The following is a 27,179-nucleotide window of genomic DNA, read 5'->3' on the forward strand; positions in this document are numbered from 1 at the left end:
TGTATTAGGCATTAAAAGCTTGAATTGACAAGCTTCTTAAAGTGCGACACTATCATGCACACATCGTCATTCATTCACTCCATACTCGGTTGCGGTAAGCCACAGCAGTCCCAGAGTCAACTGAACCGAGCCTGCCAATCACACACTACATTTAGACACAGACAAGGTGGTTGAAGTGTCTTGCCCAAGGTCAGAACAACAGTCTGCACCTGCAGGGTTCCAACCATCGACCTTTCAGATATAAGACAACCAGCCCCACCCTCTGAACCACTGTTGTCCCGAAATAATGGGCCTCATCTTGGTGATCAGAAAATTACTTCTGTCAGTATTTCATTCCAAACAGAAGTGTTGACCAAGCAGTTTGTCATTATTCCTGATTCCTCACTTCTTAAAGAGCTATCGCTACACGTCTCCAGTAGGGGGCGCAATGTGGAGTTTCTATTCCCATTAGCCCGTCAGGACTCAGGCAGCACTGGCGAGCGTTGACATTGCGAAGATGGAGCCTGTTTTGGTCTAGAGCAGGATAAGGTAAAACGATTCGCAAGTTTCCGAGGACCTGTTATGACAACATTTCCAACTTGTCCAGGTAATATTGCAACTTATCAGTTGTAGAGCATAAATTAAAACGGTCCGGCCCTACAAAGTCTACGGTTAGCCTTTATGACAGGAGATCTGCTAATGTCAACCTGCTGGCTAGCACAGCCAGCATTAGCTGGGCTAGCAGGCTAGCAACAACGACTATGTAAATAGATAATATCTAAGATCTCGGGACTTGTACATACGTTGACACCCGTATGTCAGTAACATGTGAAATGTATGGTGTTGTTGTAGATATCAGGATTTAGCTGATGGAAGACAGTTATCTTACATGTTGTCATATAAACATAGGCTAACACTGACTAGCTTTCCATTTCCCGAACCGTTTCCTGGTTTTGCTTCATCGGATTGTCATTATTCATCGGGACACCATTTGTTTGTTAATTGTTTTCCTCACTCGCACCCATGCTTATTGTTTTCCTGATCAATTAAAAGCTATGTAATGTGAAATTCAGCGTTATTTTGTGAGATTGAAGGCAGGTTACTGCAGAGTTAGCAATACTGTCGTCAGATTGCTGATTTTTCATTTTCCAAAATGCAACCTTATCAATGCGACATCATGACCCTTACCGAGCGTAGGTATGTGGAAAGCACATAGAAGAAGAGCCATCTTTTCATTGTGTATGTAATGTGATGTTAGAGAGATACCAAGCGGCTCACGAGTAACGAACTTACTGCTGTTCAGACTGATGTATAATGTTAGTAATGGACTGCTTGCTGTGTTGTGTGCACAGGTGGTGGCAGGAGATGTGAGTAGAGTCCACCTGACATCGGCAGCATGTACTCTGAGTGGCGCTCCCTGCAGCTGGTGGTGCAAAGTGACCAGAGCAACCTTAGTGTTCTGCACACTTACCCCCCCACTGTGGGCACTGATGTGGCCAATTCTGTGGTCAAGCCCCTTGGCACAGCTGTAAGCCCCGTGGCCACAGAGAACATCCTCAAGACTGACAAGGAGGTAAACACTGTACCATTAGGGTTGTTATTGTGAAAGGGAGAAATCCTTCGCACATTGTTGACATTTTAACACTAGTGATTCCAATGCACCTAACAAAAGATGTTAAAAGACATTTCAAAATGCACAATATTCAATATTACACATGTTTTGTCGATCCAATTCCAATCTACTTCGTACATGTTTTGTTGGAACATTTTGAAACTTAGCGTGATATCAATAAACTGACAGTAGGAGCAAGAAAGTAAGTAGCAATGTACTATTGAGCTGCTGCTGACTACACTGCACAAGTGTGTGTGAGGTCACGCAGCAGTCAAGAACAGGGTTCTCCAAAGCCATTTAGTAATGACTTTTAAACCTGTGGCATTTTCAGCAGAGCATATGTTTAGGTTGTGATGATATTCCAGTGTAATTAAATGTTTTATGTGTGATAAGTTGGAGAAGGTGCTTAATTTCTCGCCAAGATTTTTGATGAAGCAGTGGGGTAAATAATAAAGTGCAGTTTTAATGGGAATGCTTTTTATGTATCAAGAAGGCTTGGACTATAACTTTAATTAGATGTGGTTTTAATGCAAGCGTAGGTGCTCAATATGTTTTGTGAGAACATGCATATCTTTGTAAGGATCGCTTTAGATGACGTGTATGTGGGTTTTTGTGAGCTTACAGAAGTTCCTCTGTCAATAGCCCTAAGGCGGTAGCTGGTTATGATTCAGCACTTCGTAATTATTATGTTCCTTGTTATTAATGTGAGTGGAGTTAGGCAGCAGTGTACATTATGATAGACGATATTGTTTGCGGAACTCAGCAGATGAAAGCAAAATGAACCGCACTGTGCACACCCGAAGGAAATGCACTCTGTTTCTCTAGCACCTTTATAGTTTTGTGACTAATATCTGAAAATATAACTTAACATAAAATTATTTAAGTGTACACTTTAATATGGATTACTACTTGTATTCTATCAAAAACCACAGTTAGCTACTGTATGAAATCCAAGGTCAGATAAAACTGTTCTATTGGCATGACATTTGTTTTTCCCTCATGATATCCCCAAGAAGCAAAACAAACTGATCTTTTCTTGAAGTTTTCCAAACGTTTGAGCTGATAAAGTTACTGCTATTTAACAGTTACTGACTGAGGTTGACCTAAAAAACAAAAAAAATCAAAGCAGCTGAGGATGAAGTGTTATGTTTTAGGTGAAATGGACCATGGAGGTGCTCTGTTATGGCCTCACCTTGCCTTTAGAGGGGGACACGGTCAAACTGTGCGTGGATGTGTACACGGACTGGATGATGGCCCTGGTTTCACCCAGAGACTCCATGCCCCGACCTGTGGTCAGAGAACCCAATATGTACGTCCAACAAATCCTCAAACATCTCTACAATGTCTTTGTACCAAGGTATGAGTCTAAAGCTGTTTTGTTAGAAATTCAAAGCCAAACCAGTTTCTCTCGACTTTGTTTTTTGTAACCTTTCACCTGCTCTTCTCTTATAGGCCTGAGCAGCACAGTCTAAACCACATTAGACTGTGCCAGCAGGTTCTAACGGCTGTCCAAAAACTGGCCCGTGAGTCTGTTTCCATGGTGAGGGAAACATGGGAGGTGCTGCTGCTCTTTCTGCTCCGCATCAATGACACATTACTTGCACCACCCACTGTTGGAGGTAAATCGGTCACTAAACGCTTACTAAATGGGAAGTGCCAGAACTGTAGGGTCAAAATACGAGTTGACATTGTTTGTTTATTTTATGGTATATCTTTAGACTATTTCTTGGATAACTTTATTGATACTTAATGTATTGTCTATAGGGGCATGTTTCTGAATATATCCCAATAAACTGTTTTATTAAATTTGTATGTATAGCAGCAACGTAAGAAAGGACTGTTAATGTTTGTCTTCAGTTGGTGTGGCCGAGAAACTGGCTGAAAAACTCATGGCAGTGCTGTTCGAGGTGTGGCTGCTGGCATGCGCTCGATGCTTCCCCACACCACCATATTGGAAGACGGCGAGAGAAATGCTAGCCAACTGGAGACATCACCCTCCTGTGGTGGAGCAGTGGAGCAGGGTGGCCTGTGCTCTCACCTCCAGGTTAGAATACTCCAAAAAGACTGTTGGTAAAAGGACTGACATAGTTTTGATTATCCTTATTTTCAAATGTTTTCTCAGATATAATAATAATAATAATAATAATAATAATAATAATAATAATAATAATAATTTCTTCACTTCGAGAGTGATAGAACATCCAGGTGAGCGACAGGTATCGGCCTGAATTCTCACAAAATCTAAATATCTCGTCATTTAAATAATCTGATATAATTGTGATTTCTTTTTTACTAGACAGCATCTATTATAGGCTTGGTTTTGCATTTTGTTTTAATTGTTTTCATTAAATTTCAGTCACTTTGAGCCGCCTCAATTTAAACCGATAGATCTGTAGACTGGAGCCGCTCAACAGCATCCACGTCCCACTTTACTTTCTCTCTCATTACAAACATAAGTCTCTGCTGTCGCTACTAGTGCACTTTGCGGCAAGTGTTTTTTTTTGCGCTTACACGCACCAGAACAATTACACACACATGTGCTTCTACACGTGTTTCTGCCCGCGGCGCACTGACATCGAAGCAGGAAGGAATGAAAGTACAGAGCGCTGCGGAGGTGCGGACATGGAATGGGGATAATTACAGTCGGACTTTTGAGCTAAGAACTAATAATATGTACAGTAGCTTTCATTCGGTCTCATTCTGTGTTATGTCAACCCAAGAAAGCAAACACATCTAGATCTAACTGTGTATACTGCAAACATCTTTCCTGTGGGCATTAAAACAACTATGCAACAGAAAAAAAACATTTCACTTTTTGCTTTAATTAGCCTTGACCCTGCTATTTCACGGACTGGTATTGGTTTGTGTTACTAAATATTCTGCTTTGTGGTGCATTTTTATAAGGCTTTTACGATTCACACACGGACCAACCTTCCCACCGTTTAAAGTTCCTGATGACGACGCCAACCTGATTCCTTTAGAGATGGATGACGACTGTGTGTCGCAGACGTGGTATCGCTTCCTTCACATGCTGAGGTACACGCTTCAGTATTTGTGGTTATCCCACTAACTATTGCTTTAGGTGCAAGTTCTGTCTTTCAAATGCAAATGTCCCTGTGTTCCTCTTGAAACTCTTCCCCTTATTATGTAACTTCCACCTGCTTTACAGAAGTGTCTAACCTGGCATTTCTAAACACCCTTAACATAATGAAACATTAACATGTATGCCTTCTACAGTCTTCATAATGTATAACTGTATTTTTTTGGTTTTTTTGTTTAGCAATCCAGTGGATCTCAGTAATCCAGCCATTGTGAGCACAACTCCAAAGTTTCAAGAACAGTTCCTTAACTCCAGCGGGATTCCTCATGAAGTAGTTCTGCATCCATGCTTAAAACAGCTCCCCCAGATTTTCTTCAGGGCTATGAGGGGCATCAGCTGCTTAGTGGATGCTTTCTTGGGTAAGAAACATAGATCTACATAATAGAGTTCAGACCAGTCAGCCTCATTCATAGTAATGATCCTGAGTGGTCTGTGAAAGTAACATGGCTGCTAAGATTGAGGAGTACGGCTTAAAGGCGGGAAGCCCCACCCTTGCGGGGCAGGCGGACCGACTATGAGCCTCCACAGTGCTCCAGAGCCTGTCAATCATAGACTTAGAAAATATGATACCTACTCCAGCGTTGTCAAATGGGCCATAGCGATTTCTAGAAAAAATAAAACTGTTTGGAGCCAGGCTTTTAAGTTGTTTAAACCAGGTCCATAGCTACATTAGAATAATATTTCCAAAGTGTCTTTTGGAGTCACCCCTGGCCACCAGGGGGTGGTATTACGGCAATGTCAGCTCCCCGCCATGAGGACCAAAGAAAAGGGCTTTCCTCACTCATTGGTAAGAAAGAAAATAGCAAATTTGTTTCAACATAAACCTCAAAGCATTAATTATTATTATTTTGTCAAATTCTACAACTCTCAGAAGTTGTAGTTTGATTTACTGATGTGTTTTCATGAACAATATATTTTTGGTGATGATCTCCATCAGATTAAGAGGTTTTAGAAATATCTTTTGTGCCTTGTCCACTGATGAAAGATAAAAAAAAACAAGATATATATTTGTTGTATTTTTGTCTTAACTAACTAACTAACTTGTTAGTCTTCCCTTGCAGTTTTAAATGGACCTCCTCTGTCATAGTGAATAGATCCATGTCGTACTGTGTGTATTTCTCTGTATTGCCCTGTAGGTGTCTCTGTTGCAAAGAAAGTCCTGCGGGAGAGGGTGTTCACTTTCTCTCCGCTGCTGCACTCCCATGGTATTCACATAAGAAGTATTGCTTTACAAAAAGGGTTTTGAATGGATTGGAGCGGTGGTAACATTAACCCCTGGTTTTAGTCATGCTCTTGACTAAATGTCCCAGATTCATTTTTCACACTTGGCAGCAAGATCAACTGTGTGGGCTTAAAAACACAAAATCATGATGAGTATTTGTCATTGGTTTCTGATTCTAACAAATGTCCTGCATGTCTGTCAACAAATGTCTCTCGTTTGATCAACTCACAGATCCTCAAAAAAACTTTTCTTTTGGATGACATTAAATTGGGAATATGATCAAATTTACCATAGCAAAAAGAAGCATGAGTAGTTGTCTTATTTTAGATCATGATCAGATTTGTTCTTTTTAAGTAAAGGCCGAAAATGAAAGTCCCTTAGCTCATTACATGTGTGTTTATGTTAACAGGTATATCACGACCCAGAGCTGACAGTGCTCCACCCACCCCAGTCAACAGAATGAGCATGTCTCCGCCCCCGTCCATCACCAACACCACTCCCCCTCACAGTCGCAAGCAAAGGCATGCAGTGGTCACCAAAACGACAAGCAAGAGCTCAACTGTAAGTGATTATTACAAAAACCATCAGACTTTTTAAGTTTAAATGCCTGTATTTTTTATCAGACCATTTTGACTGAAAAAAACACCAACAGCACAAAAACAAACCAAAGTTTATCTCCCTGGAATTTAATTCACTGAAATATTCAGCCCACCTCCTTGTCAAAACCTTAACTCCGCAATTTTTCAGTTTGAAATCCCGCCCACAGAAAAGACAGGCCAACGGGCCATTTTTTTTTTTACTATATATTTTACCTTTTGAAATTAGACTGAAATCAAAATACAAATATCACATTTTTAATTTAATCTAAAACATGTTAAGTGTAAAATCCTGAAAATTCACTATTTAATGTATGTAAATAAGTGCTGAAGCTACTCAAGTATTTGTACTTAAAACATAACATTTTCTTTATCAACTTTTTGTGCAGGCTAGTGGGGCTCAACCAACCAAATCATCCCAACAGCAGCAACAGCAGCAGCAGCCTTCCTCATCGCCCACACTACTGTCCAGTCCAAACCAGACTAACTGGGAGTCCCGGCCCCTTCCTGCCCCGGCCCGGCCTAAAGTCAACAGCATCCTCAACCTGTTTGGTCAATGGCTGTTTGACGCCGCTCTGGTCCACTGTAAGCTCCACAGCGGCCTGAGTCGAGACCCCAGTATGACCGGTAAGAAGCCAGCAACATGCCGCGGCTTAATGCATTTCCTTTTGTGCATGGGCAGGTGGGTGTTTCTGTTGCTGGTCGTCGTACATGTTCTTGTTCAGTTTTCTGTGTTTTATCTGTCTGTGTGCTTTTGGGAAATCTTTTTATTTTTTATTTTTCCCTCACCATTTTTTTTCTCAGAACAGCACTTTGATTTGATGACTTGGGTAGATGCGACCAAGTTTAGACAGTACATTTTAACAAATAATTGATGACAGGCAAACTTTATGTCTTAATACCATAATACTGATTCATACAATACATTTGAGGAGTTCTACAACACCCCATTTTTTTCAAGCTTTCTTATAAATGATGGGATTTTGGTGCCACATAAAGTAGCCATCTTTGGTAGATATAACAACAAACAATAAAATGGTTAAAAAATATCTGAATATAATGTCTTCAGTGTGTATGAACATGCCTCTGATACACACAATGAGGCATTGAAATGCATAATTTTTAAGATAATTGAAATAGTGTTCTAAAACATTGGACCTGCAGTGTATATTAATAACTGGCTAATGTTGTTATGCAACCAAAATGTTACAAATGAGATGTACTTAAGAGCAGTAGACTGATTGTTTAGCAGTTAACATTAAGTGTTTGTTTAATGTCATCTAATTAAGGCTAGAAGATGTTTTTTTTTTTCTATTTTAATTAAGTACTACTACTTAATTTCCCAAAGTTTTGTTGCTTTCTAAACTTTTGAGATGTTTCTGACATCTCTATTCAATTCAGCTCCTTTGCCCCCAAAACTGCCTTCATTGTTGCTTAAATATTTTCTAGACCTAGATCAGCATTTTAGTGTCATTTTTTCCACTATAGCAACCCCTTCAAATCGGAGTTTAACTGAAACAAGAATGGGGAAAAAAAGTCGTGTTTTAAGTAATCTTGTAAATGATTGGCTGTCATTTGTGTTCTGCTCGTGTCTATCTTGTCCATTGTAAGAGCTTTAGAAATTAAGAAGTCACTAGTCGGGGAAAACAAAATTAAAATCACATTCATGCCTGATTTGAATCAGATCTGCTTTGATTTTGTGTCTCTCCACTATTTCTGTTATCTTGCAGCCTCTTTTATCCAAATTCTTCTTTCTTATAAATCTTGTAAGTAGGAATGGCAGCTTTGTTTTTCCTCACTTGATTTGCGTTTCTTGACAAATCTTCCTGCTTTCTTTTATTTGTTTTAGTTCAGTTGTACCATTGCCATTTCTGCCATTGCTTTAGTTGTTGCCACCATGCCATATAAACTATTCACCAGGGTTCTCTGTTTCCAAAGGTGATGGAATGGGTTTCACCAACTGACCACATTTTCCCACCATGACAACGCCGCCATGTTTTATTTTATCATTTATTTATGTTCACATTTTATTTTGGGTCATACTAATCCTTAATCTTAAAACCTGTGAGACCCTCTGAGTTCAGCATCAATGTTTTCCTCGTGATATTTTATCTCTTGTCCACTTGTTTTAAGTTTATTGGTTTGGTGCCTCGATGCATGACGTGAATGTTTGTAGTGTAAGTGACCGTCATAAAATTGCTACAGCATGGGAGCAGCTGACACAGGGATTTTGCTTTGTCCTCGCAGTAAGAAGTGACTGATGTTTTATTAGCGACCCGCAAGAGTTAACCGTTTGGTGAAGTCGTTGTGTCAGACCTCCCTTTGTGGAATGCTTTTGGAGGAGTGTGTGTGCTTGCAACTCTGGTCAAGTTCTCCTTTTGTGGTTGTGTTGCCTGTTTTGAACTGTAAGTGTTATTTTGTGTACGAATAGCAGATGGCAGTTGTTGGTTTGCCTCAATATATATATATATATATCATGCATGTTGACAATGGAGCGTGGTACAACTTGGGGAGATTTCATTCTCTGTTTCCGTTTTTATTTTCTGCAGCAATAGCTACTCAAGTAGGTCTGGAGCTGAGGAGGAAGGGCTCCCAAATGTCCACCGAGTCCATGGTGTCCAACCCGATGTTCGATGCCAATGAGTTCCCAGAGAGCTACGAGGCTGGACGGGCCGAAGCCTGTGGGACGCTCTGTCGCATTTTCTGTAGCAAGAAAACTGGAGAGGACATTTTACCGGTTTACCTCTCCAGGTATCGCATACAGCTGCAAAGGCTGGAATCATTTTGCATGCTTTGAAAAATGCACCATATGATTTAGCCTGATTGGGTTGCTGATTTCAAGGTATTTTATTTTAATAATGTTTTTGTATGTTTTGCAGATTCTATATGGTTCTCATCCAAGGTCTCCAGATCTCTGACTTCATCTGCAGACCAGTTCTAGCCTCAATTATTCTCAACTCCTCCTCTCTCTTCTGCTCTGACCTGAAGGGCATCAATGTGGTGGTGCCCTACTTCATAGCTGCTCTTGAGACTATTGTGCCAGACAGGTCAGTACTCCGTTCTGAAAGACTCACTTGGAGTGTGAGTGTTTTACCGTAAAATGATTGCTTTGTTTCTAATTCTTATCCTCTCAGGGAGCTCTCCAAGTTTAAGATGTATGTCAATCCTACTGACCTGAGAAGAGCCTCCATTAACATTCTACTCACCATGTTGCCATTACCACATCACTTTGGAAACATTAAATCTGAGGTAAGCGGTACAAAGATTTCTGTGGACAAAACATACAAAGGCCTTCTTCAATTCATAATCACATAAGTCACAAATCTATTAGAGGTCAACGGATACAGGTTTTTCTAAGGCTGACGCCGATTTTTGGCGTTTTTTATTGGTTGATGCTAATATGCTTGGTTGATATTTATTATTTGCCCACTCCAGCAGTGGCTGATTTTATGTTATTGAGGTGATTAAATCATAGTTTCTGTCCCAGCTTTGATTAGTGAGTGATTAGTTAGTGATTAGTTGCCAGTTAGCATTAGCCAGCTGTTTTCAAAGGTTAAAACTAGCTCAACAATTGAATTCACCAGGTTCTGTGCTTCAAAATGACATGCAGCATGTCCATATTCACTTAGGTTTAGTGAAACTAACTAACTTTAATCAAGCTTGTAACCAATTTTCATCGCGACGTTTCTCCGTTCCCATGGCCTGAGAGGGTGTGGGAGGACTCCTTTTAAAGCCCTGACATTGCTCTTTCTAATGCAGAGATGGGAAGTCTCTATCACTTTCGGTCCCTGAGATATCGGCTTTTATTGGCACTAGATCGGCCAATAGCCGATGCTGTAAAATCCCCAAATATCGGTCCGATATATCGGTCAACCTCTAATTTCTATATGCCTTTTCTCTTTGTGCACTAAATGACTGAGTTATAATCATGTTGGGAGAAAAAAAAAGATTTGAAAACTCCTGATTGTTCCTAGTATGTTGTTGCTGATATAAAACCAGTCTAACATTGTTGATGTTTTTTCTTGTACTGCAGGTTCTTTTGGAAGGGAAGTTCAATGAGGAGGATGGAGGGCCTCACGACCAGCCTGTGTCTTTTCTGTCCTTAAGGCTCCGGCTAGTCAATGTTCTCATAGGGGCCTTGCAAACAGAGACTGACCCCACCAACACACAACTCATCCTCGGTAACAGATTAGGAGCATTGCACATTTAGATCTGTCACTTTGGTATAATATTTATTAAATTATTATTATTTTTTTTTATTTTACAGGGGCAATGTTGAATATTGTCCAGGATTCTGCGTTGTTGGAATCTATCGGCGCACAGACTGAAACCGTATGTATTTCGTCAGTGAACGTTGCGTTTTTGAGGAAAAGCCGTTATGTCACAAGCGTCTGTGTTGACAGTGGAGCATGGACGGCAGTCATGTCACTGTGAGAAGTCAGAGTCACAGCCGGACCAACAGTGGCATTAGCTTCAACAGCGGGGGCAGCACTGAGGCGACCAGCCCCGACACTGAGCGGCCGGCACAAGCTCTACTCCGCGACTATGGTGAGAGACCGCAGACATTTTATGCAGCATGGTGTAATTGTTTGTTTGCAGCTTTGTGGAGAATAACATGAGGATGAATAACAGCTTTACTCTTTGTAGCTAACGTGGTTAAAGTGGTATACCGAGTTAAGAAACGCTGGGTGAAATGTTTGTGTAGGTGAAGCCGGATTATTTTGCTGTGGTGCAGTGTTTAGGAATGTGGTTTTTTCAAACAACCTACTTTCAACTTTTAAAAAGACCTTTATGCTGTGCTAAATCTGTTTGCTGATGCATGTGTTGTATTGGTCTGCATTCTGTTTGTAGCTTTGTGGAATGTTGCTCTAATATGACAGACGTGTTGCTTTTGTCTTGCTTTGCTCTTCTCTCTGCGGTGTTTGGTATTTCGGGGTGTTATATGATCTAGCTCTTGCAGATACGGCAACAGGCCTGCTGGTGCGCAGTATCCACCTCGTTACCCAGAGACTCAACTCACAATGGAGGCAAGACATGAGTATATCACTGGCTGCTCTGGAACTGCTGGCTGGGCTCGCCAAGGTAGGTCCAAGTCTGAGGAGAGGTGGCTGAGTTGGCACCCGAAATGGCACCCTCTTTCTGGTGTGTTATGTCATATTATGTTTAAAATGACCCCCAATGTTTTTGTTTTTTTGCACAGGTGAAGGTGGGAGTAGACTCTGCAGACCGAAAGCGAGCCATCAGTTCCATATGCACATACATAGTCTATCAATGTAGCCGTCCTGCCCCGCTTCAGTCCCGAGACCTCCACTCCATGATTGTCGCTGCCTTCCAGTTCCTCTGTGTGTGGCTCACAGAACATCCAGACATGTTGGATGAGAAGGTAGCAACATTATTGAATTGCTCTATATGCCTTTTGAAATGTTGGCACTTGACTCAGAAATGCCCCTCTTATAGGACTGTTTGATGGAGGTTTTGGACATCGTAGAGCTTGGTATCTCCGGAAGCAAATCTCGGCAGGAAAACGAAGTTAGACATAAAGGGGAGAAGGAACACAACCCAGCCTCAATGAGAGTGAAAGATGCTGCTGAAGCCACTTTGTCCTGGTAAGACCTAACTTTGTGCAAAAAGATCATTTGTCAGTAAAATGACGTTGCATGTTTAGTAGTGTTTCAATATTTTCCCTTGTCACCCCAGTATCATGCAGGTGTTGGGGGCCTTCCCTTCTCCCAGTGGGCCTGCCTCCACTTGCAGCCTGTTGAATGAAGAAACACTAATTCGTTATGCCCGACTCAGTGCCACTGGAGCCAGCAACTTCCGCTATTTTGTCCTGGACAACTCCGTTATCCTGGCCATGCTGGAGCAACCACTGGGGAACGAGCAGAGTCAGTAAACCTTTAAGGTTTCGGTTAAGTTTAATAGTATGGTTTGTAAAAGACATATGATTGTTGTTTCTTGCCAGATCCCAGTCCATCAGTGACCGTGATGATCCGGGGCACTGCTGGTAGACATGCCTGGACCATGCAGCTTTTCCATCAGCCGAGAGGGGCACGGGCCAATCAGAGGGTGAGAGTATACTTCCTGCCCTTCTTGAATGTTAATCCATTTTAATTTAATATTTGACATTAAATTTGACAAACTCGCATTCAGATTTCCAACATTAAATTTATTTTGTCTTTCAATGTAACAGAATCTGTGACCTATAATATGCTGGTCTCCCCCTGAGTGCTAATGCTGCTCTCTTTTAACATATTTCACAGCAGGTGTTTGTTCCTGAGGGCCGTCCAACACCAAACAATGATGTGGGCATTAAATACAATGTCAAACAGAGGCCATTCCCTGAAGAAGTGGATAAGATTCCCCTGGTCAAAGCCGATGTCAGTATTCCTGATCTGGATGATATTGTCAGTAAAGAGGTGAGCATTGTTGTTTTTTATTTCTTTTTTTTAATTCACTGAAATACTGTAGCATGAGCCCATGTAGTCTGAAACTATTATTATTATTAAACAAATGTAGGTGTGTTTTATGGGCTGGCAGGATGATACACGGTATCTGCTGAGCAGTTACCCACATGTGAGTCTTCAGAGTGAGAAGGGTTTTTTTGGATGTTGGGGAAATCATCTGGGTAAACACAAGCATATGTGAAATTGAGGTGTTTTAGTTCAATACAGTTGCAATTGCATTTTTTGACTGGGCCAATTATTTGAAATATAATTTCAAATGAATGGGTCCTGCTATGCCCGAACAGTGGATTATTTGGAAAGCAGTTAAACCATTACAAACACCATAAAAATAGTCAATGCGTGGCGACTGTATTGGATTGCTCTTGATTTGGGTAAAATGATGTACACTCACCTGCTTCATGTGTAGTATTTATTGTTCTAATGAATTAAATAATGTATTGATTTATCTCAAATAATCAGCTTAAATACTAAACAGTGCAGACAAACTGGACAAAGGCCAATCATTTTTAAAATGGAGACGGTATTGGCCTTTATTTTAGGCTGTGGCTAATGCACATTATTATTTATTTTTAAGATTAATTTAATCTTCATGAGGATTGTCCTGAAACAGTCTGGGCGTTTCATTTTTTTCTATTATTTCTGATGCATTTCTGAACAGTTTGCTGATAGTGTAGTAGTTGAGTGTATGTCTTCAAAGAAAAAAATGTTAAAGTGACATTTATTAACATTAAACCATTTGTGTATTTTTGGAAGGAAACGTTTTCAACTGCTGCCTCCCTCTAATAATGTCACTTTTCCATTCAGCTTGAGGTTCAACTGGACAAGCTGCGTATTCTGATGTCCAAGCAAATAGAATATGAGAATACCTTGGAACGACACAGTGAAGAGGTGTTGAAGTCCAAGCCTTTCCCTGACCCGCAGACAGACTGCAAACCCCCTCCACCTGCGCAGGAGTTCCAGACCGCACGTCTCTTCCTCTCCCATTTTGGCTTTCTGTCTCTGGAGGCACTGAAGGTCACTGCTGTTAGGCTCTGTCAAGCCATAATAAACTAATGTCTCTCCAAATATTACATTTGAATTATCCTGCTGTTAGTTATTAGATAGCCACATGCCCAGCCTTCATAAAAACATGTAATTTCAGCCAAATGTAGGATACCAGTTAAGTAATGAACGTACATGATATGTTAAATGTATTTTGTTACAGGAGCCAAACAACAGTCGCCTACCTCCTCACCTGATTGGCCTGGACTCCTCATTATCTGGGTTTTTTGAGGACATCAGTTACCTGGACCTGCTGCCATGTCGACCTTTTGACACCGTTTTTATTTTCTATGTTAGGGCTGGACAGAAAAGCAGTCATGAGGTACTATAATACAGCCCTTTAAATGGTTTGTATGTTTGACCAAAATAACATTAAATCCAATAATTGTCTTGTTTTTCAGATTCTAAAGAATGTAGAATCATCTACAAGTGTCCAGCCCCACTTTCTGGAGTTCCTGCTGTCCTTAGGCTGGCCTGTGGACGTAGGACGGCATCCAGGATGGACTGGACATTTAGACACTAGCTGGTCTCTCAACAACTCTTGTTTGGACAGCAACGACGTGCAGCATACAGGTAAAAGGAAGAGTGTGATGACTACCACTGCGCTCAAGTAAAATGTTTTACTAAATAATGGATTTTTGTCAGAAGATGCTTCCTCCCCTGAAGACACCGGAGGTTCAGTGTTCAATGGGGAGAAGAAAGTTCTCTACTATGCTGATGCTCTGACAGAAATCGCCTTTGTTGTCCCCTCTTTAACGGAAAATTCTGGTAAGTCGTTTTAATTTAGATTTGTATGTAATTATTGTAACTATTATGTAACATGTTTAAAAGTGCTCCGTTCCTTCACAGAGGAGTCATCTGTACACAGTGACTCCACAGTGGAAGCAGACACTAACTCCGAAATAATGCCTGGTCATTTGAAACAACCCAACCTCACACTGGAGCTGTTCCCTAACCACTCTGAAAACCTTGAGTCTGTTAAAAAGGTATGATGAGCTGCTTCACTCTGTTATCAGTCAATGCGAATTTTGTCGGCTCAAACAAATGTGTGGTGTCCTGTTTTTGCAGCTAAGTCCTCTGGTTAAAACAAAAAGGTCATCGACTGGAAAGTCATTCCCTGCTTTGGGACCTGAAACAAAGGTGTTTGTGGTCTGGGTGGAGCGCTTTGATGATGTTGGTAAGCACATGTGCAGTAAGGAGCGTTTTCGGGCTTACTTAAAGCTTCTCAAGGATTTTAAAACAAATTTCTGTCTTGTCCGCTTGGCCGAAAATTAAACCTATTTGCTGTGTTAAATGTAAACATGGCAACTTTACTTGATCATACACTGTTTGTTTTGTTTAGAAAACTTCCCACTAACTGATCTTTTGGCGGAAACTAGTACGGGTTTGGAAGCCAGCATGAGCAACAGCACTTCCTGCAGGTACAAAACGTGTGGTTTGTAAAGGGCACTTGATTGGGCGCTAACAAGAAAACAGCATTGCAAAAGGAAATCAGCTGCAAAGCCAAACAGGAAGCTTAGCAGCATCTGCAGAAAAATGTGACACAAATTGGTGCCACACAAGATACCTACTTGTTCTAAAACCAGCTGTTTTCTGAGTTGGTTTTCTTAGCATGTAAATGTATGTAATCTAGTAACCAATAACTCAAATGAAGCAGTAAAAAATATTAACATAAGCCTATCTCTGTTCCTGAATGTGACCCCTTTTTCTTTGTGTCTGCTGCAGGTCAGGTTTATTAGAGAAGGATGTTCCACTGATTTTCATTCACCCCCTAAAGACTGGACTCTTCAGGATTAGGCTGCATGGAGCGGTGGGTAAATTCGGCATGGTCATTCCCCTGGTGGATGGCATGGTGGTCAGCCGCAGGGCTCTAGGTAAGATCATCTTGTTTGTAGGTACTGAGCCTGACTATAGTGCACTCTTGTATTTTTTACAGTATGTAAAAGGAACATGCCCAAATCAACATTATGTTGACTCTAGCTTATGTACCTATGGTAAACCAGCATGTGCATGCTTCGGCATGCACATGTACAGCTTTTGTTTAGAAATGGGTAAAAATGTGTAATGCTTGCTTTTTCCTGTTATGAACACATTGAATTATTTTTATCCTCCAGGTTTTCTTGTACGCCAAACGGTCATTAATGTGTGCCGGAGGAAACGCTTGGAAAGTGACTTGTACAACCCTCCTCATGTGAGGCGGAAGCAGAAGATTACAGAAATTGTCCAGCGTTATCGCAACAAGCAGCTAGAGCCCGAGTTCTACACCTCACTCTTCCGCGAGGTTGGGGAGGGACGGCCTCACCTATAACTCCACCCGCCTGTCCTGTCTTGACACTGGCACACAAACACACAACACGCAACTCTTATTCCTACAAACCATCTCCAAAATGCACATCCCATTTCACACACAAGAATCTTTATATTTATATTGTACTATTTTGTTATTTATATGAATACATATATCAACACTGTCTGCCTTTGACTACGAGAGCAAAGTGTGAAATTGCCAAGGTGGAGAAAAAGCTACATTTTTAATGTTGCAGTCGCTGATTGAACATTTGAATGGCTGAAATTCAACAGTGGCTGTACTTATTAGATTTTTGCTCTGAAAGAGTTTTGCTCGTCTTCAACTGCAATATAAAAGTTCCATTGTTGGCCTTCAGAAGAGTCGGAGATAGCCCCTGCTATTCAAGTTTCAGTAATGTTTCTCCAAATCTACATTGGGCTTTGTTAAGTGAGCATACTGTTAAAACATTGTCAAAATGCATAATTGCTTTGGCTTTTTCAAATGTACTTAGAAGCAACTGACAGTTTGATGCAATTATCATCCAAACATTTCAGTCTCAAGCTAAAGTCTTCCTTGTATGAACACATTTGGCCATAGTCGCAGCACTGAGCAACAAACCTGTATATTGCTGCTTTAGATTTCTGTTCTTTTATTGTGATGCCAGTATGGCACTAACACTGTCTCTGTGCCTGTGTAATTGTCTCCCATCTCACCTCAGCTACAGCACAGTATGATGGACTATTGAAGCAAATGTGGTATATGTACCACAGTGGGCAGGGTTCTGCCTGTGTTTGACACTACACGTTGCTATGAGATGCTGTGACTCCTTAAACATGTTTTAGCATTTACAATTTCCGTATTTTGTTACTTTGAATAATTTATCTTCTATATACATATTTTATATTAATTCACAAATACTTCTTTGATTACTGCAGATATAAGGTTTCTGCAAATGGCCAAATGGAACCATAGAGTTCATTTAAAAAAATCTTACCGATATCAAAGCTAAAATATTCGCTCCCACCAGTACTGGTCACATTATACTATTCAAGGTTCTGTCTTTTGGCCCCGGGGGGGAAGTCATTGATCAGTTGGATTCAGTTCAAGCACTAGAAATAAATTAGACTTTTTGCCTTTTTTTTTTTTTTTTTTGCTTTGCTTCGGTTACTTTTGCTTCACTTACGTTTACTCACTGAACTTTTTTGATTGAAGCCCACTCACTGTCTGCCTGTAACAATGTGAACTTATTTATCACAGCAATGGAACAGGGCAAACACCTCTTGTTTCTTTGTTATATGGGAAATGTCTTAATGCACTGAGCACATTTTATTTTCTATTCCCTTTGGTTACTTTACTTGTCTTTTTGTACTTAAACCCTGCTGAAGGAAGAATTTTATCTTGTTAACTATGAATGAAGAGGCATTGTCAAGTTTTTAACCTATCATTGTGTGACTTCACTTTTTATGACTGTGCTTTATGCACATGCCTTTTTGGAAGGAAAGTACATAAAAATATGCTTAAAGAACTACATACAATCAGTCATACATTGTACCTTATGTTACTCCATTAATGTTTGATCATATTTAAGGATTTGCCATGTACATAAGAGGAGGATAATATGTAAATATATGATTGTGTAAGGCATTTAAAAGTTGTCCATTGCATTCCTCTGAGATGGCAAAGAAACCTTGTATGTATGCTGTTATGTGTGCGGGAAGATCACCATGGTTTTTTGAATGTAACATGCATCAATTAAAAAATCTTATTGAAATTTTAATCTGCTTCTTAATTTATTGCTGCCTTTTTAAATACAAGTGCTTCATGTGGTGTGTGTTAGTTCAGCAAGTGTCCACGAAAATAATTTAAATATTAAAACCACCATGTCTTTAATCCATATGGGCTCTTTACAAATGAAAGCACATTTATGAACGTTAGTGGGACCCCATGATTAAATTTACGATAGTTTTATTATTATTATTATTATTATTATTATTATTATTATTATTATTATTATTGTCATTACACTTGACAGCCAATCACATATGTGCTCCCAAATTTCATGTAGAAGACACCACAAGGGTAGTTTGTGGCAGACATTTGATCGTTGATTACAACAAAATCAGGACTTTCGACACCAAGAGGCGCTTCCTATGTCCAGCAGAGGACGACACACGCAATGTTTCCGAAAAGGTCTACTAGCTACTCACTACAGTACACTCTGGGGGTCTTGCTCATGTGCAAAGCAAGTAGCACGTGCTAAAGCAGATCAACAACAAAGTCCATGCACATTTTTTTTTTTTTTACTCGCCCTGCATTGTCTTATTTACATATCAGATTTGGGGCCTTAGGCTATGAAATACAGCAGGCAACATCAAATGACTAATGAAACGCAAACACATGTTATTTTTGTTGGCTTGCACCCACTATTTAGCACCTGCCTTAATAAATGACACCCTCTGATGTCTATGATTGCAGTGCACTGAGACCCCCCCATGTTTCAAGTAACCATTCAGTCAGGTTTTGCATTTTTCTGCAGATGGCAATGCGACACCTGCTCTCTCTATTTATGTCTACTTTGAGAATGTTTTTCAATGTTTTGTGGTCTTTCCTTTTTAACACAAAATCCCACGTGAGACCTGATGACACCCAGCGTAGCCTGTGTGACATAATGCGCTCACACATCAGAGGGGCACTGTGGCCCTTTTTGCCTCTCCTACCAGCGCGTGGGTCCCTCCTCCTCCTCCTCTTGCTCTCCTGTGTGTGCGCTTTCTCACTCTCAGCTGGCGTTGAGAGCACACAGTCAAGCTCCGCTCCACGCTTGTTGTTTCATACTTTTCTTGAACTTTTTAAGCGGCGCATTACGCATCACCGGCTCGAGTGGAAAGACGAACGCGATGCTGTAAAATGGACTGAATCTCGGAACCAAAGGATATTCAGGCAAAAAACAAACAAAAAAAGTCTTAAAAATTGGGGGTGACCACTATGGAGGAGGAACAGGACGGGCATCCGGAGAACGGTATACACGCCGCGAAGGATTCGGACCGACAGCAGCGGCTCAGGCTTTGCGTTTTGAACGAGATCGTCAACACCGAGAGAGATTACGTTCGGACGCTGCTTTTCCTCCAGTCTGTAAGTGTTCACGTTGACATCATGTAGCCTTCACGTTGCCATAGCGTCTGGCAGACCTGAGTGTTGTGTCCGTCAACTCCAAAGTGAGCGGTTCTGTGTGTTGCAAAGCTGAATGGCAAAAATACGAATCATGCAGACTTTTTTTTGCACCTCTAATTTTCAATATCCCAGCTTTGCATTGCCAATGTGTCTTGGAATTGTGTGTGATTGTATTGTGCTTCAGAAAAAAACAACATACCTGGCCATGACAAACAGAAGTGTGCATTAATGCAACTCTAATGCAACGTTTTCTATTGTGCAAACAGTGGCCCAAAACAATCAATGAAGGTCACAGTTCAAGTTGTCTTAGCAAATAGATAGATTTTCATGAGTATTGGAGCACCACGCCTCCTGGATGCAGTCAAGTGGTTCAGCCCCAACATTTTTGTTGTTGTTGTGCTTTACATTAGATTAGATTAGATTAGATTGATCTTTATTGTGTTTATCCACAGCACCTCTGAAATAGCTTGTGACTGATGAATCAAATCTATTTAAAATGTTGCATTCTGTATGATACTTCCCAACCCCAGTATGTTGCATGTAACATTGCAACATAATGTTTACATTTATTTTTGCTATATTGCATTAGAGGTGTGTGCTTTCCTTTTAAAATTTCAATTCATTTTTGATTGAGTGCCAGGTGATTCAGAACACAATGAGGCGACATCTTTAGTGAGACCGCATGCAGAGAAGTCCCCTTTTACTTTCCAAAAGTTCAAAGGTTAAGGTAATTTAAAAAGCATCACTGTTGATCTCTGAAATGCCCCACCACTCAGATCTGTCTATGATCTGTACAAGTACCTTTTGCAGTAATGCAGCAGCCTGTACTTGTTCCTTCACTCATCAGACATGTTAGTAGTCTAGTTCTCCCTTCTGTCACATGCAGTGACTTCCTCATTGTTCTTGGAAAAAATGTGCTAGCTGCGATTCACAACAGCTTTTTAAATTTCTTTGGTGTTTGTCACCAACTAAATTTGTCCACAGTTGTATTATATAATCAATTAACCTACAGTATTTCCCATTATCTGACATTAGCACACAGCTTAGGCAGCAAAGGGGCCAGCTTTCATCTCCTCTGCCCCCCAAAAGCCCCCCTTCTGGCTGGATGATAAAGTCAGGCAGACCTCCAAAGACCCATCAGAGAAGTCTGGGTTCCGTTTCCCTGTGGACATCTGAAACCTGTCAGTGCCACCCGCCTCACAGCACCTTATCAGGACAAGCTTTGTCACTGGGACAAAAGACTTATGGTACAGAAAGACATTTGTAAAAGGTTACACACATTTTACATGGTCAGTTGGCAGATCAAGACTGTAGTCTTACCTCCATCTCTGCATTTGTTGCCATCTTTCAGCAACGTACTGACATGATATATCTAATTGATCAACTTGTTTTCTCTGATAACTGAAACTCTTTCTGCTATGTCATAGGGGTGCACTGCGTCAAAAACAACAGCTTTTGAAATCCTAAACAAGGAACCAAACAAGGCCCGAATTGATCTAAATTGGAAAAAAAACTATGACAGAAACTGAACTTTTGCACATTTTAACTTACCCTTTGTTTTTGCTTTAGGCTGTGTGAGCAAATAATGTGTAAATATCAGTCGGATGGAAAACCTCATTGACATGTTGCAGTCCCTTGTGATATGTACATAGTGTATGAAATGGCAATAATGATGAAACCAGTCCTGCTGCCTCCTTAAGTCCTTTCTGGGTTGTCCTCATTATTCAAAGTAGCTGGAGTCTATGCCCGTGCTGTTTAGATAACACTCGGCTGACAGTGGAAGCTCCCAGCAGATGGTTTCAATGAAGATATGGAGTGGTTAAGTCAAGGGGAAAGGTGTGCTCAGGCTATATAAGAAGAAGGTTGTTAAAATGTTTTTTTTTTGCAAGACGTTGGGTTTGGACTTGTTTCAGCAAGGAAATAGTAGTAGGCAATTATTGTCAGAGTGAATCTACTGTGAATGAACCATAACCTTTTACAACTTTGATTTGTATCATATTTATTGATTAGAAATTGTTGTTCAGAATGGGGGAAGGGCTGAAAGAGACATTGTTTTTGGTGAATGTTTAGAAATCAGTTTTGATCGTCATTACACCATTTCCTGCTTTAAACATTCTAAGATCTTCTACTGTTAATTAGATGTTTTGGCTGATGTCCTTTATGTCACCCATCTGACTCTGAGCAGATTTGATCACACTGTGTGACATTTACAGAGCGTCTAATATGGCCGTCCGCAGCTTTTACCGCTGTCACTTTCTTCTTGGGGAACAATGTAGATATCTGGACCTGGTGATGTCTTGTTATCCTACTTATCTGCAGACATCTGATGGGTTTTGTCTCCTTCAGCCTCATTGTGCTTTGTCACCCCTACTTCGAAATGAATTGGACATTGGTTTCATGTCACTGCCCCATCATCTTATCACCAATTTACCGCCTCTTTGTGCTTTTCCGCAATCTTTAATGCTTCAGAACTGACCAATAATGACACACAGAAGAGATGGTTATCTGCCGTTGGCTTAAACCTTCTGCATGTCATTCATCCCTTGGCAATTACCAGCGCCAACAAGCTCGTCCACTGTGCTAGACCAGAGGGAAGCACGGTGGCTTGGTGGGAGTACAAGAGGTGAGAAGGGGGCTGGGCTTTTGAAAAGAAGGGATTATGAGAGGATTCACTTTGTGTTATCATCTCAGCATCTATTTCTCCTTTGAGTGAAGTGGCAGCAATTTCAACCAGAAGAGTGCATTTCAGTTTCAAGTAGCTGTTTTTATAGCAGTCACATTGGATAGTTTCTTATTCGCGTTCATGGTCTTATCTTTTTTTTTTTTATATTGCCCTTTGCCTCTGCTGCTGGACCATCACCATGCAATTTCAATTCAATTTCAATTCAACTTTATTCCAGACCTCAATATAGACAGACGGACACACTAGAAAACGGATCGATGCCCAAGGAGACCACCATTTCTAACGATTCAGCAAATGACCAATGTTGGGGGAAAAAAACAACTGACAATGGTGGTAAAAAAAAAAATCAATTTTTCTTTGCTCTTGATTCCAGATCCAGAGAAAAAAACAACAACTAAAAGACGTAACCATTTGACATTAGGAAGTCTTGCTTTTACCGTGACCAGGATGACTTATGACTGTCTAATTGAATCGTACACAATAAAGACAACGATGGGATCACATAGTCATACGTCAGGTCCGGTTTGAGAATAAAAAAGGGCACAAGGTGAGCAGTGGGGTCTCTCTGGTGCTGCAGGATAATAGGAAACATCTGGAACTGCTGCCCCATGTGACCTTAGCTTCAGGCCACACACAATTGTCAGTGCGCGTTTGCGTGTTGCTTTGGCTCTGTGTACAGTATCTAGCCCTCACCTCTTTGGTCATTGTTGACTCTGTGCCTGCGTTCACCTGCATCCACCAGCAAACAGGATGACTCTTGCTGCACCAGGGCCAGGAAGAGCTTCCTACCTCAAACCCCGAGCCCGTCTACTTGTTACTCTCTTTGTGCCTCTCTTTCTCCCCAACCCTCCCTGAGCGGTGGGAAAGACCAGCTTCATGTTTCCCTGCGCTAGGGGGGTATAAATAGCTTTGGATTCTAAAGAGTCATCCTGGCCACAGGGTGGTTTCAGCTCACTGCAACACCAGCCGCTCAGAAGTCACACAAACACAGAGGCGCATTACTTCTATGGCTCGAGTAACGCAAAACATCCCGCAGAGGCCTACCAGCAGGTAGACTGTTACTTGTAAGGGTTTTATTATTACTGGCCTTTAAACTCTCACTTGGCGTTTTGTGGGACATGGGAGACTTGACACTGGCGCTCATCAAGCGGCCCGTAAGTCACAGAATAATAAAACCTAGTCCTCATGTGGCATTTGCTGTCTCCTAGTGTGGCACTCACATCTTAGTTAAAGTTAGGGCTGCATGATATTAGGGAAAGACAATATCTGTCTGGAATATTACGACATTACAATGATATTTTATTAATCCATTTCAACGCAGTATTTTCCATGAAACTTGAATGACAATCGTTAGCACAAGACAGAAACAAATATATAGTCTATTTACAAATTTAGGACAAAAACTAATAAAATAGAAAAAACAAAATGATTATATGTGCTTTTTCATTCAGGCTGTGAAGATCTGTGAAGTGGTTTTGTGACGTATTGTGGCTTACGATATGGATATTTCGTCATCTAATATGGCGATAACATTTATTTGGCAATACACTGCACAGCCATATTGAGTATCTAAATTCCCTCTTAAGCTGCAGGCAATTTTCTTTTTTTTTTTTTCTTTTCTTTCTTCAGCTGTTATAATTGTTTTTTGTACAGGACACCAAGTCTTTGGCACTGTCAACGTTTTTCCTCCTGTGTAGCACTTCCGTTTTCTCTCAGGTTTTAAGTGATGTGTTTGTTTTGAATGGGGCTGTTTCTACTTATCATATAGGCCAATAACATAATCAAATGTACAGGAAAACATACACTGAGGCTCAATTACATCATAGCCTTGCATTGCATAGAGTGTCAAAGGAGACGTCATTTTAGTTAGTCCTGGCCGCTGTGTCCCAAGTTGACTCATGCTAGGAATTTACAGTTTTACTATGTTCCTCCCCATACAATGAGTATATTTTATAGTTTATCTTTGACCTGTCTCTCTAGTCCTCAATGATATGGTCTGTCTTTGCACTTGGGCAATCCTTATTTCACTCCCCACCTTGAAACAGAGCTTATACTCATACCTGCCTTTTATGCATCACAGTTGCTCATTTCAGGTGCCACTTTGGACCGATCAGTCCCACTCTTCTAAATTGCCCCCTTGCAGAGCTACTTCAGCCATCACACCGCCAAGCTGCCTGAATTGTTACAAGCTGTTTGATAAAAGGGCCTCCGAGTGCCACTTTTCAGCTTAATCTTTTGCTTTTATAGTCATGTGTGTTGATAAGCCATTTTTCTTTGAGGCATAAGACTGCTGGAGGAATTTTAAGAATCCACGTTAACAAGTCTAAACCACTGTAACACCCAGAGGCATGATGTCAAAAAGGGGGGAAAAATCCACTGAAGATCTTTGTCACACTCTGATTTAACAGCACCATTGAAATGTGCGTATGATTTTAAGGAGAACTCTCTCCTCGTCCAGTAGTGATGTGCCAAATGCTGACGTGTGCTTCTCAACCGTCTGATATTACAATACAATTCTTTGTGATTAGGAACAGCGCAGCAACATGAGATCACCAATGTAGGATAATGTCTTCATCAAAGTCAAAACTTAATTCAAAGTTGCCAGATTGGTAACTTTAGGCAGGAGAGCGAATTTGAAGTCAATATAATTAGATGGCACTTAAAGGGAAATTTCAGGATTTTTGACATATGGCCTCATTTCCTGTTATCCAGAGTGTTGTTGATTTCAGGAGATTTTTTTAATTTTATTTCATGCAGTCCTAATACTTGAAGAGTTTAGAAGTGCTGGGCTAGTGCTAGGCTAGTGCATGTCTATGGTAACTAGTAGCCTGCATTAAAAACAATCTGAACCAAGCACAGTGCACCTGAGGCAAATCACTTAGAACACCAGACTACTGATATAAATGGCTGTGTTGACTGACTAATTTTTGAAATATAACCATTTTGCATTTAAAAGAACTTATATTTTAGCAGCATCAACTTCCTGGTTGTAAGCTATGCAGCGGCGGAGTGATCTGCTAGGTTACTGGATCTACAGTTTGTTTATCTGCAGCCGGCATTACTACAAGTGGAATTCACAAAGGAGCTTTCTACAAATCAGATGTGGAAACGTTTGGAGGACTACCTGATGATTTTGAAGAGGTTTTTAATGCAGGCTACTAGTTACCGTAGACATGCACTAGCCTAGCACTAGCCTAGCACCACTGAACTCTTCAAACATAAGGACTGCATGAATAATAAAAAAAGATATCTCCACATATCAACAACACTCTGGATAACCAGGAAATGAGGCTCTATGTCAAAAATCCTGAAACATCCCTTTAAGCTACAAAACTTGAGCCGTCACAAATCTTCTGTTTACACTGCATTGTGAACATAAAATGACCTGTTCCTCTATTTGAACCAGATTTTAGGATAGTTGGCAATCGTTACTTTGTAAGTACACAATTTACTTATTTTTCAAAATGGACAATTCCTTCAGTCAGTGTGATGATTCGCAGCTGTTGTCCTCCTTAGACAATGTCCTCTCTTCTCTGATGTGGTAACCAGGGCAGGCATCAGGCCACAGGCTACAGACAGTCTGTGAAGCCGAGGTTCTTCTCCCTTGAGAGCTTCCTATTTGGCTTTAAACCGGGATTGCTGCCTAAAATGTTTGTTGGCCTTGTCAAATGCAACCAGATGTGCGGCTCATGCCAGGGGTCAGAGGTATTGCTCAAGTAATCTAAGACGACTTGAAAACAGTATTTTTTATGTAAGACGGTTTACATTATCTCTATATGGATGTCTGTTTGTTGTCAGACATTCTCAGGATGCACATAGTTGTTGCTTTCTATGCAGCGAACCAGGCAAACAACCTCAAACTAAATGAGATGTTTTGAGTTTCCATGAGCTCCTTTTAATTTATGCAAATGCCTCCGCGAAACAAATCTGTAAAAATCTACTATTGCGTGGACATAAATGCAAGGATGTTAGGTGTTATAAGCTGGGATTACTTTTTGGAGGCTAGAATTTGGCTCGGAGCCGTTAAATGTCAGCCAGGAAGCTGTTCACATGACACAGAGCAACAAAGAAGAAATGCCACACACATTCACATCACCCTGCCAAGTGGGCCTCCATTGTCGCTTCCTGGGTGCTCTCCGTTTCAAGGGGGGGGGGTAACATGAAGACGGCTAACTCGCTAAGTGATGTTGTTTCTGCTTGTTCTTTAACTCTCCTATCCCGTCTTGGTGTGTTGTTGTGAAAACTGTTGTCAACAATGTGCTGACATGTTTCGCCGGCTAATGAAGCATATTAAAAGCTTGAGTCACAACGCGTGAGGATAACTGTTCTCACTGACAGGGAGCGATGTAGGAAATGGTGTAATGGTTTGGCATGACGGATTTGCTCCCCCACGGGTTTCAGGATTTTGCCTCCTGCCGGGATTCATGACGTATTGAAGTGCACTTGGGTGACTGCGCTTCAGACGACCAGCAAAATGATGAGTTTTCAATACCAGTTTTGTTTTTTGTCATTGCACGATGGAAGACAATGTTATTTTGGGGAATGTAGGTCAGATGCAATACTACTTTTTAGGAGCTCTGCTTTTCTCACTTATTACTAAAAGGTTGTTCACTTCATTTCTCTGTGTTATGTCCTGTAAATTGAATTGCTGAAGCATTCCTGACCTGATGCTGATCTGTACTATTTTAGTATTTTTTGTCTTTATCGATTGTGAACTGATTTGAGCGCCCTTGTTATTGCTTTGTCTATCAAACATGAACAGGTGTTGAGGGCCTCAGGGTGCTGGTGGCTCTCTCAACAGCCCGGAGATCTGTCATCATGCTGTGCACCACCTATAACAGACCCAGCTGCCCAGATGGTCCCAGCAATCTGTCTGTGATTTCTCCAGATCAGCTCTTGTCAAATTTGAATACAAAGCTCTTAAGTAGGGATCAATATCTCCTTTATTTTAATTTGGGAGAGCGGGTTGGGTTGGGTCACATAAGACATTTCTTAAGTCTACTGCCAAGGCTTGCCAAGATACTAAG

The 27,179-nt window shown here is 40.8% G+C and overlaps 2 protein-coding genes across 14 annotated transcripts in view; both read left to right on the top strand.

The window, feature by feature from the left end:
* Nucleotides 1-453: 453 nt before the first annotated feature.
* Nucleotides 454-18,044, top strand: ralgapb (Ral GTPase activating protein non-catalytic subunit beta). Of its 11 annotated transcripts, none has more exons than XM_079558134.1 (31): nucleotides 454-586; nucleotides 1,332-1,552; nucleotides 2,746-2,948; nucleotides 3,044-3,210; nucleotides 3,449-3,635; nucleotides 4,496-4,627; nucleotides 4,872-5,050; nucleotides 6,323-6,474; nucleotides 6,899-7,136; nucleotides 8,240-8,275; nucleotides 9,059-9,260; nucleotides 9,389-9,556; nucleotides 9,644-9,758; nucleotides 10,543-10,690; nucleotides 10,777-10,841; nucleotides 10,913-11,057; nucleotides 11,461-11,591; nucleotides 11,710-11,892; nucleotides 11,967-12,115; nucleotides 12,207-12,394; nucleotides 12,472-12,575; nucleotides 12,770-12,925; nucleotides 13,778-13,987; nucleotides 14,178-14,336; nucleotides 14,416-14,587; nucleotides 14,660-14,782; nucleotides 14,864-15,000; nucleotides 15,083-15,191; nucleotides 15,357-15,435; nucleotides 15,740-15,888; nucleotides 16,129-18,044. In XM_079558134.1, exons 2-31 carry the CDS (start codon nucleotides 1,376-1,378, stop codon nucleotides 16,320-16,322), a joined length of 4,557 nt encoding a protein of 1,518 aa, XP_079414260.1. In that variant the 5' UTR covers nucleotides 454-586; nucleotides 1,332-1,375; the 3' UTR covers nucleotides 16,323-18,044. The 11 variants fall into 11 exon arrangements, with proteins under 11 accessions (XP_079414260.1, XP_079414264.1, XP_079414263.1 ...); XM_079558138.1 differs by having other exon boundaries at nucleotides 14,663-14,782; XM_079558137.1 differs by having other exon boundaries at nucleotides 12,773-12,925.
* A 1,233-nt stretch (nucleotides 18,045-19,277) lies between these two features.
* Nucleotides 19,278-27,179, top strand: part of prex1 (phosphatidylinositol-3,4,5-trisphosphate-dependent Rac exchange factor 1) — a 66,397-nt gene continuing 58,495 nt past the window's right edge. For all 3 annotated transcript variants that reach the window (XM_079557538.1, XM_079557539.1, XM_079557540.1), the window contains exon 1: nucleotides 19,278-19,430. In XM_079557538.1, coding sequence (XP_079413664.1) covers nucleotides 19,284-19,430 — 147 coding nt within the window. In that variant the 5' untranslated portion in view covers nucleotides 19,278-19,283. The remainder of the gene's footprint in view (nucleotides 19,431-27,179) is intronic.

Source organism: Gobius niger, assembly GCF_951799975.1.
Source record: "Gobius niger genome assembly, chromosome: 6".
Taxonomy (NCBI): domain Eukaryota; kingdom Metazoa; phylum Chordata; class Actinopteri; order Gobiiformes; family Gobiidae; genus Gobius; species Gobius niger.

Excerpts from the sequence above, each read along its gene's own strand:
- ralgapb (XM_079558134.1), top strand. The coding sequence starts at position 1,376 with ATGTACTCTGAGTGGCGCTCCCTGCAGCTGGTGGTGCAAAGTGACCAG. Across the intron at positions 4,628-4,871 it reads CGCTTCCTTCACATGCTGAG|CAATCCAGTGGATCTCAGTA; the intron begins GTACACGCTTCA and ends TTTTTTGTTTAG. Across the intron at positions 12,926-13,777 it reads ATGATATTGTCAGTAAAGAG|CTTGAGGTTCAACTGGACAA; the intron begins GTGAGCATTGTT and ends TTTTCCATTCAG.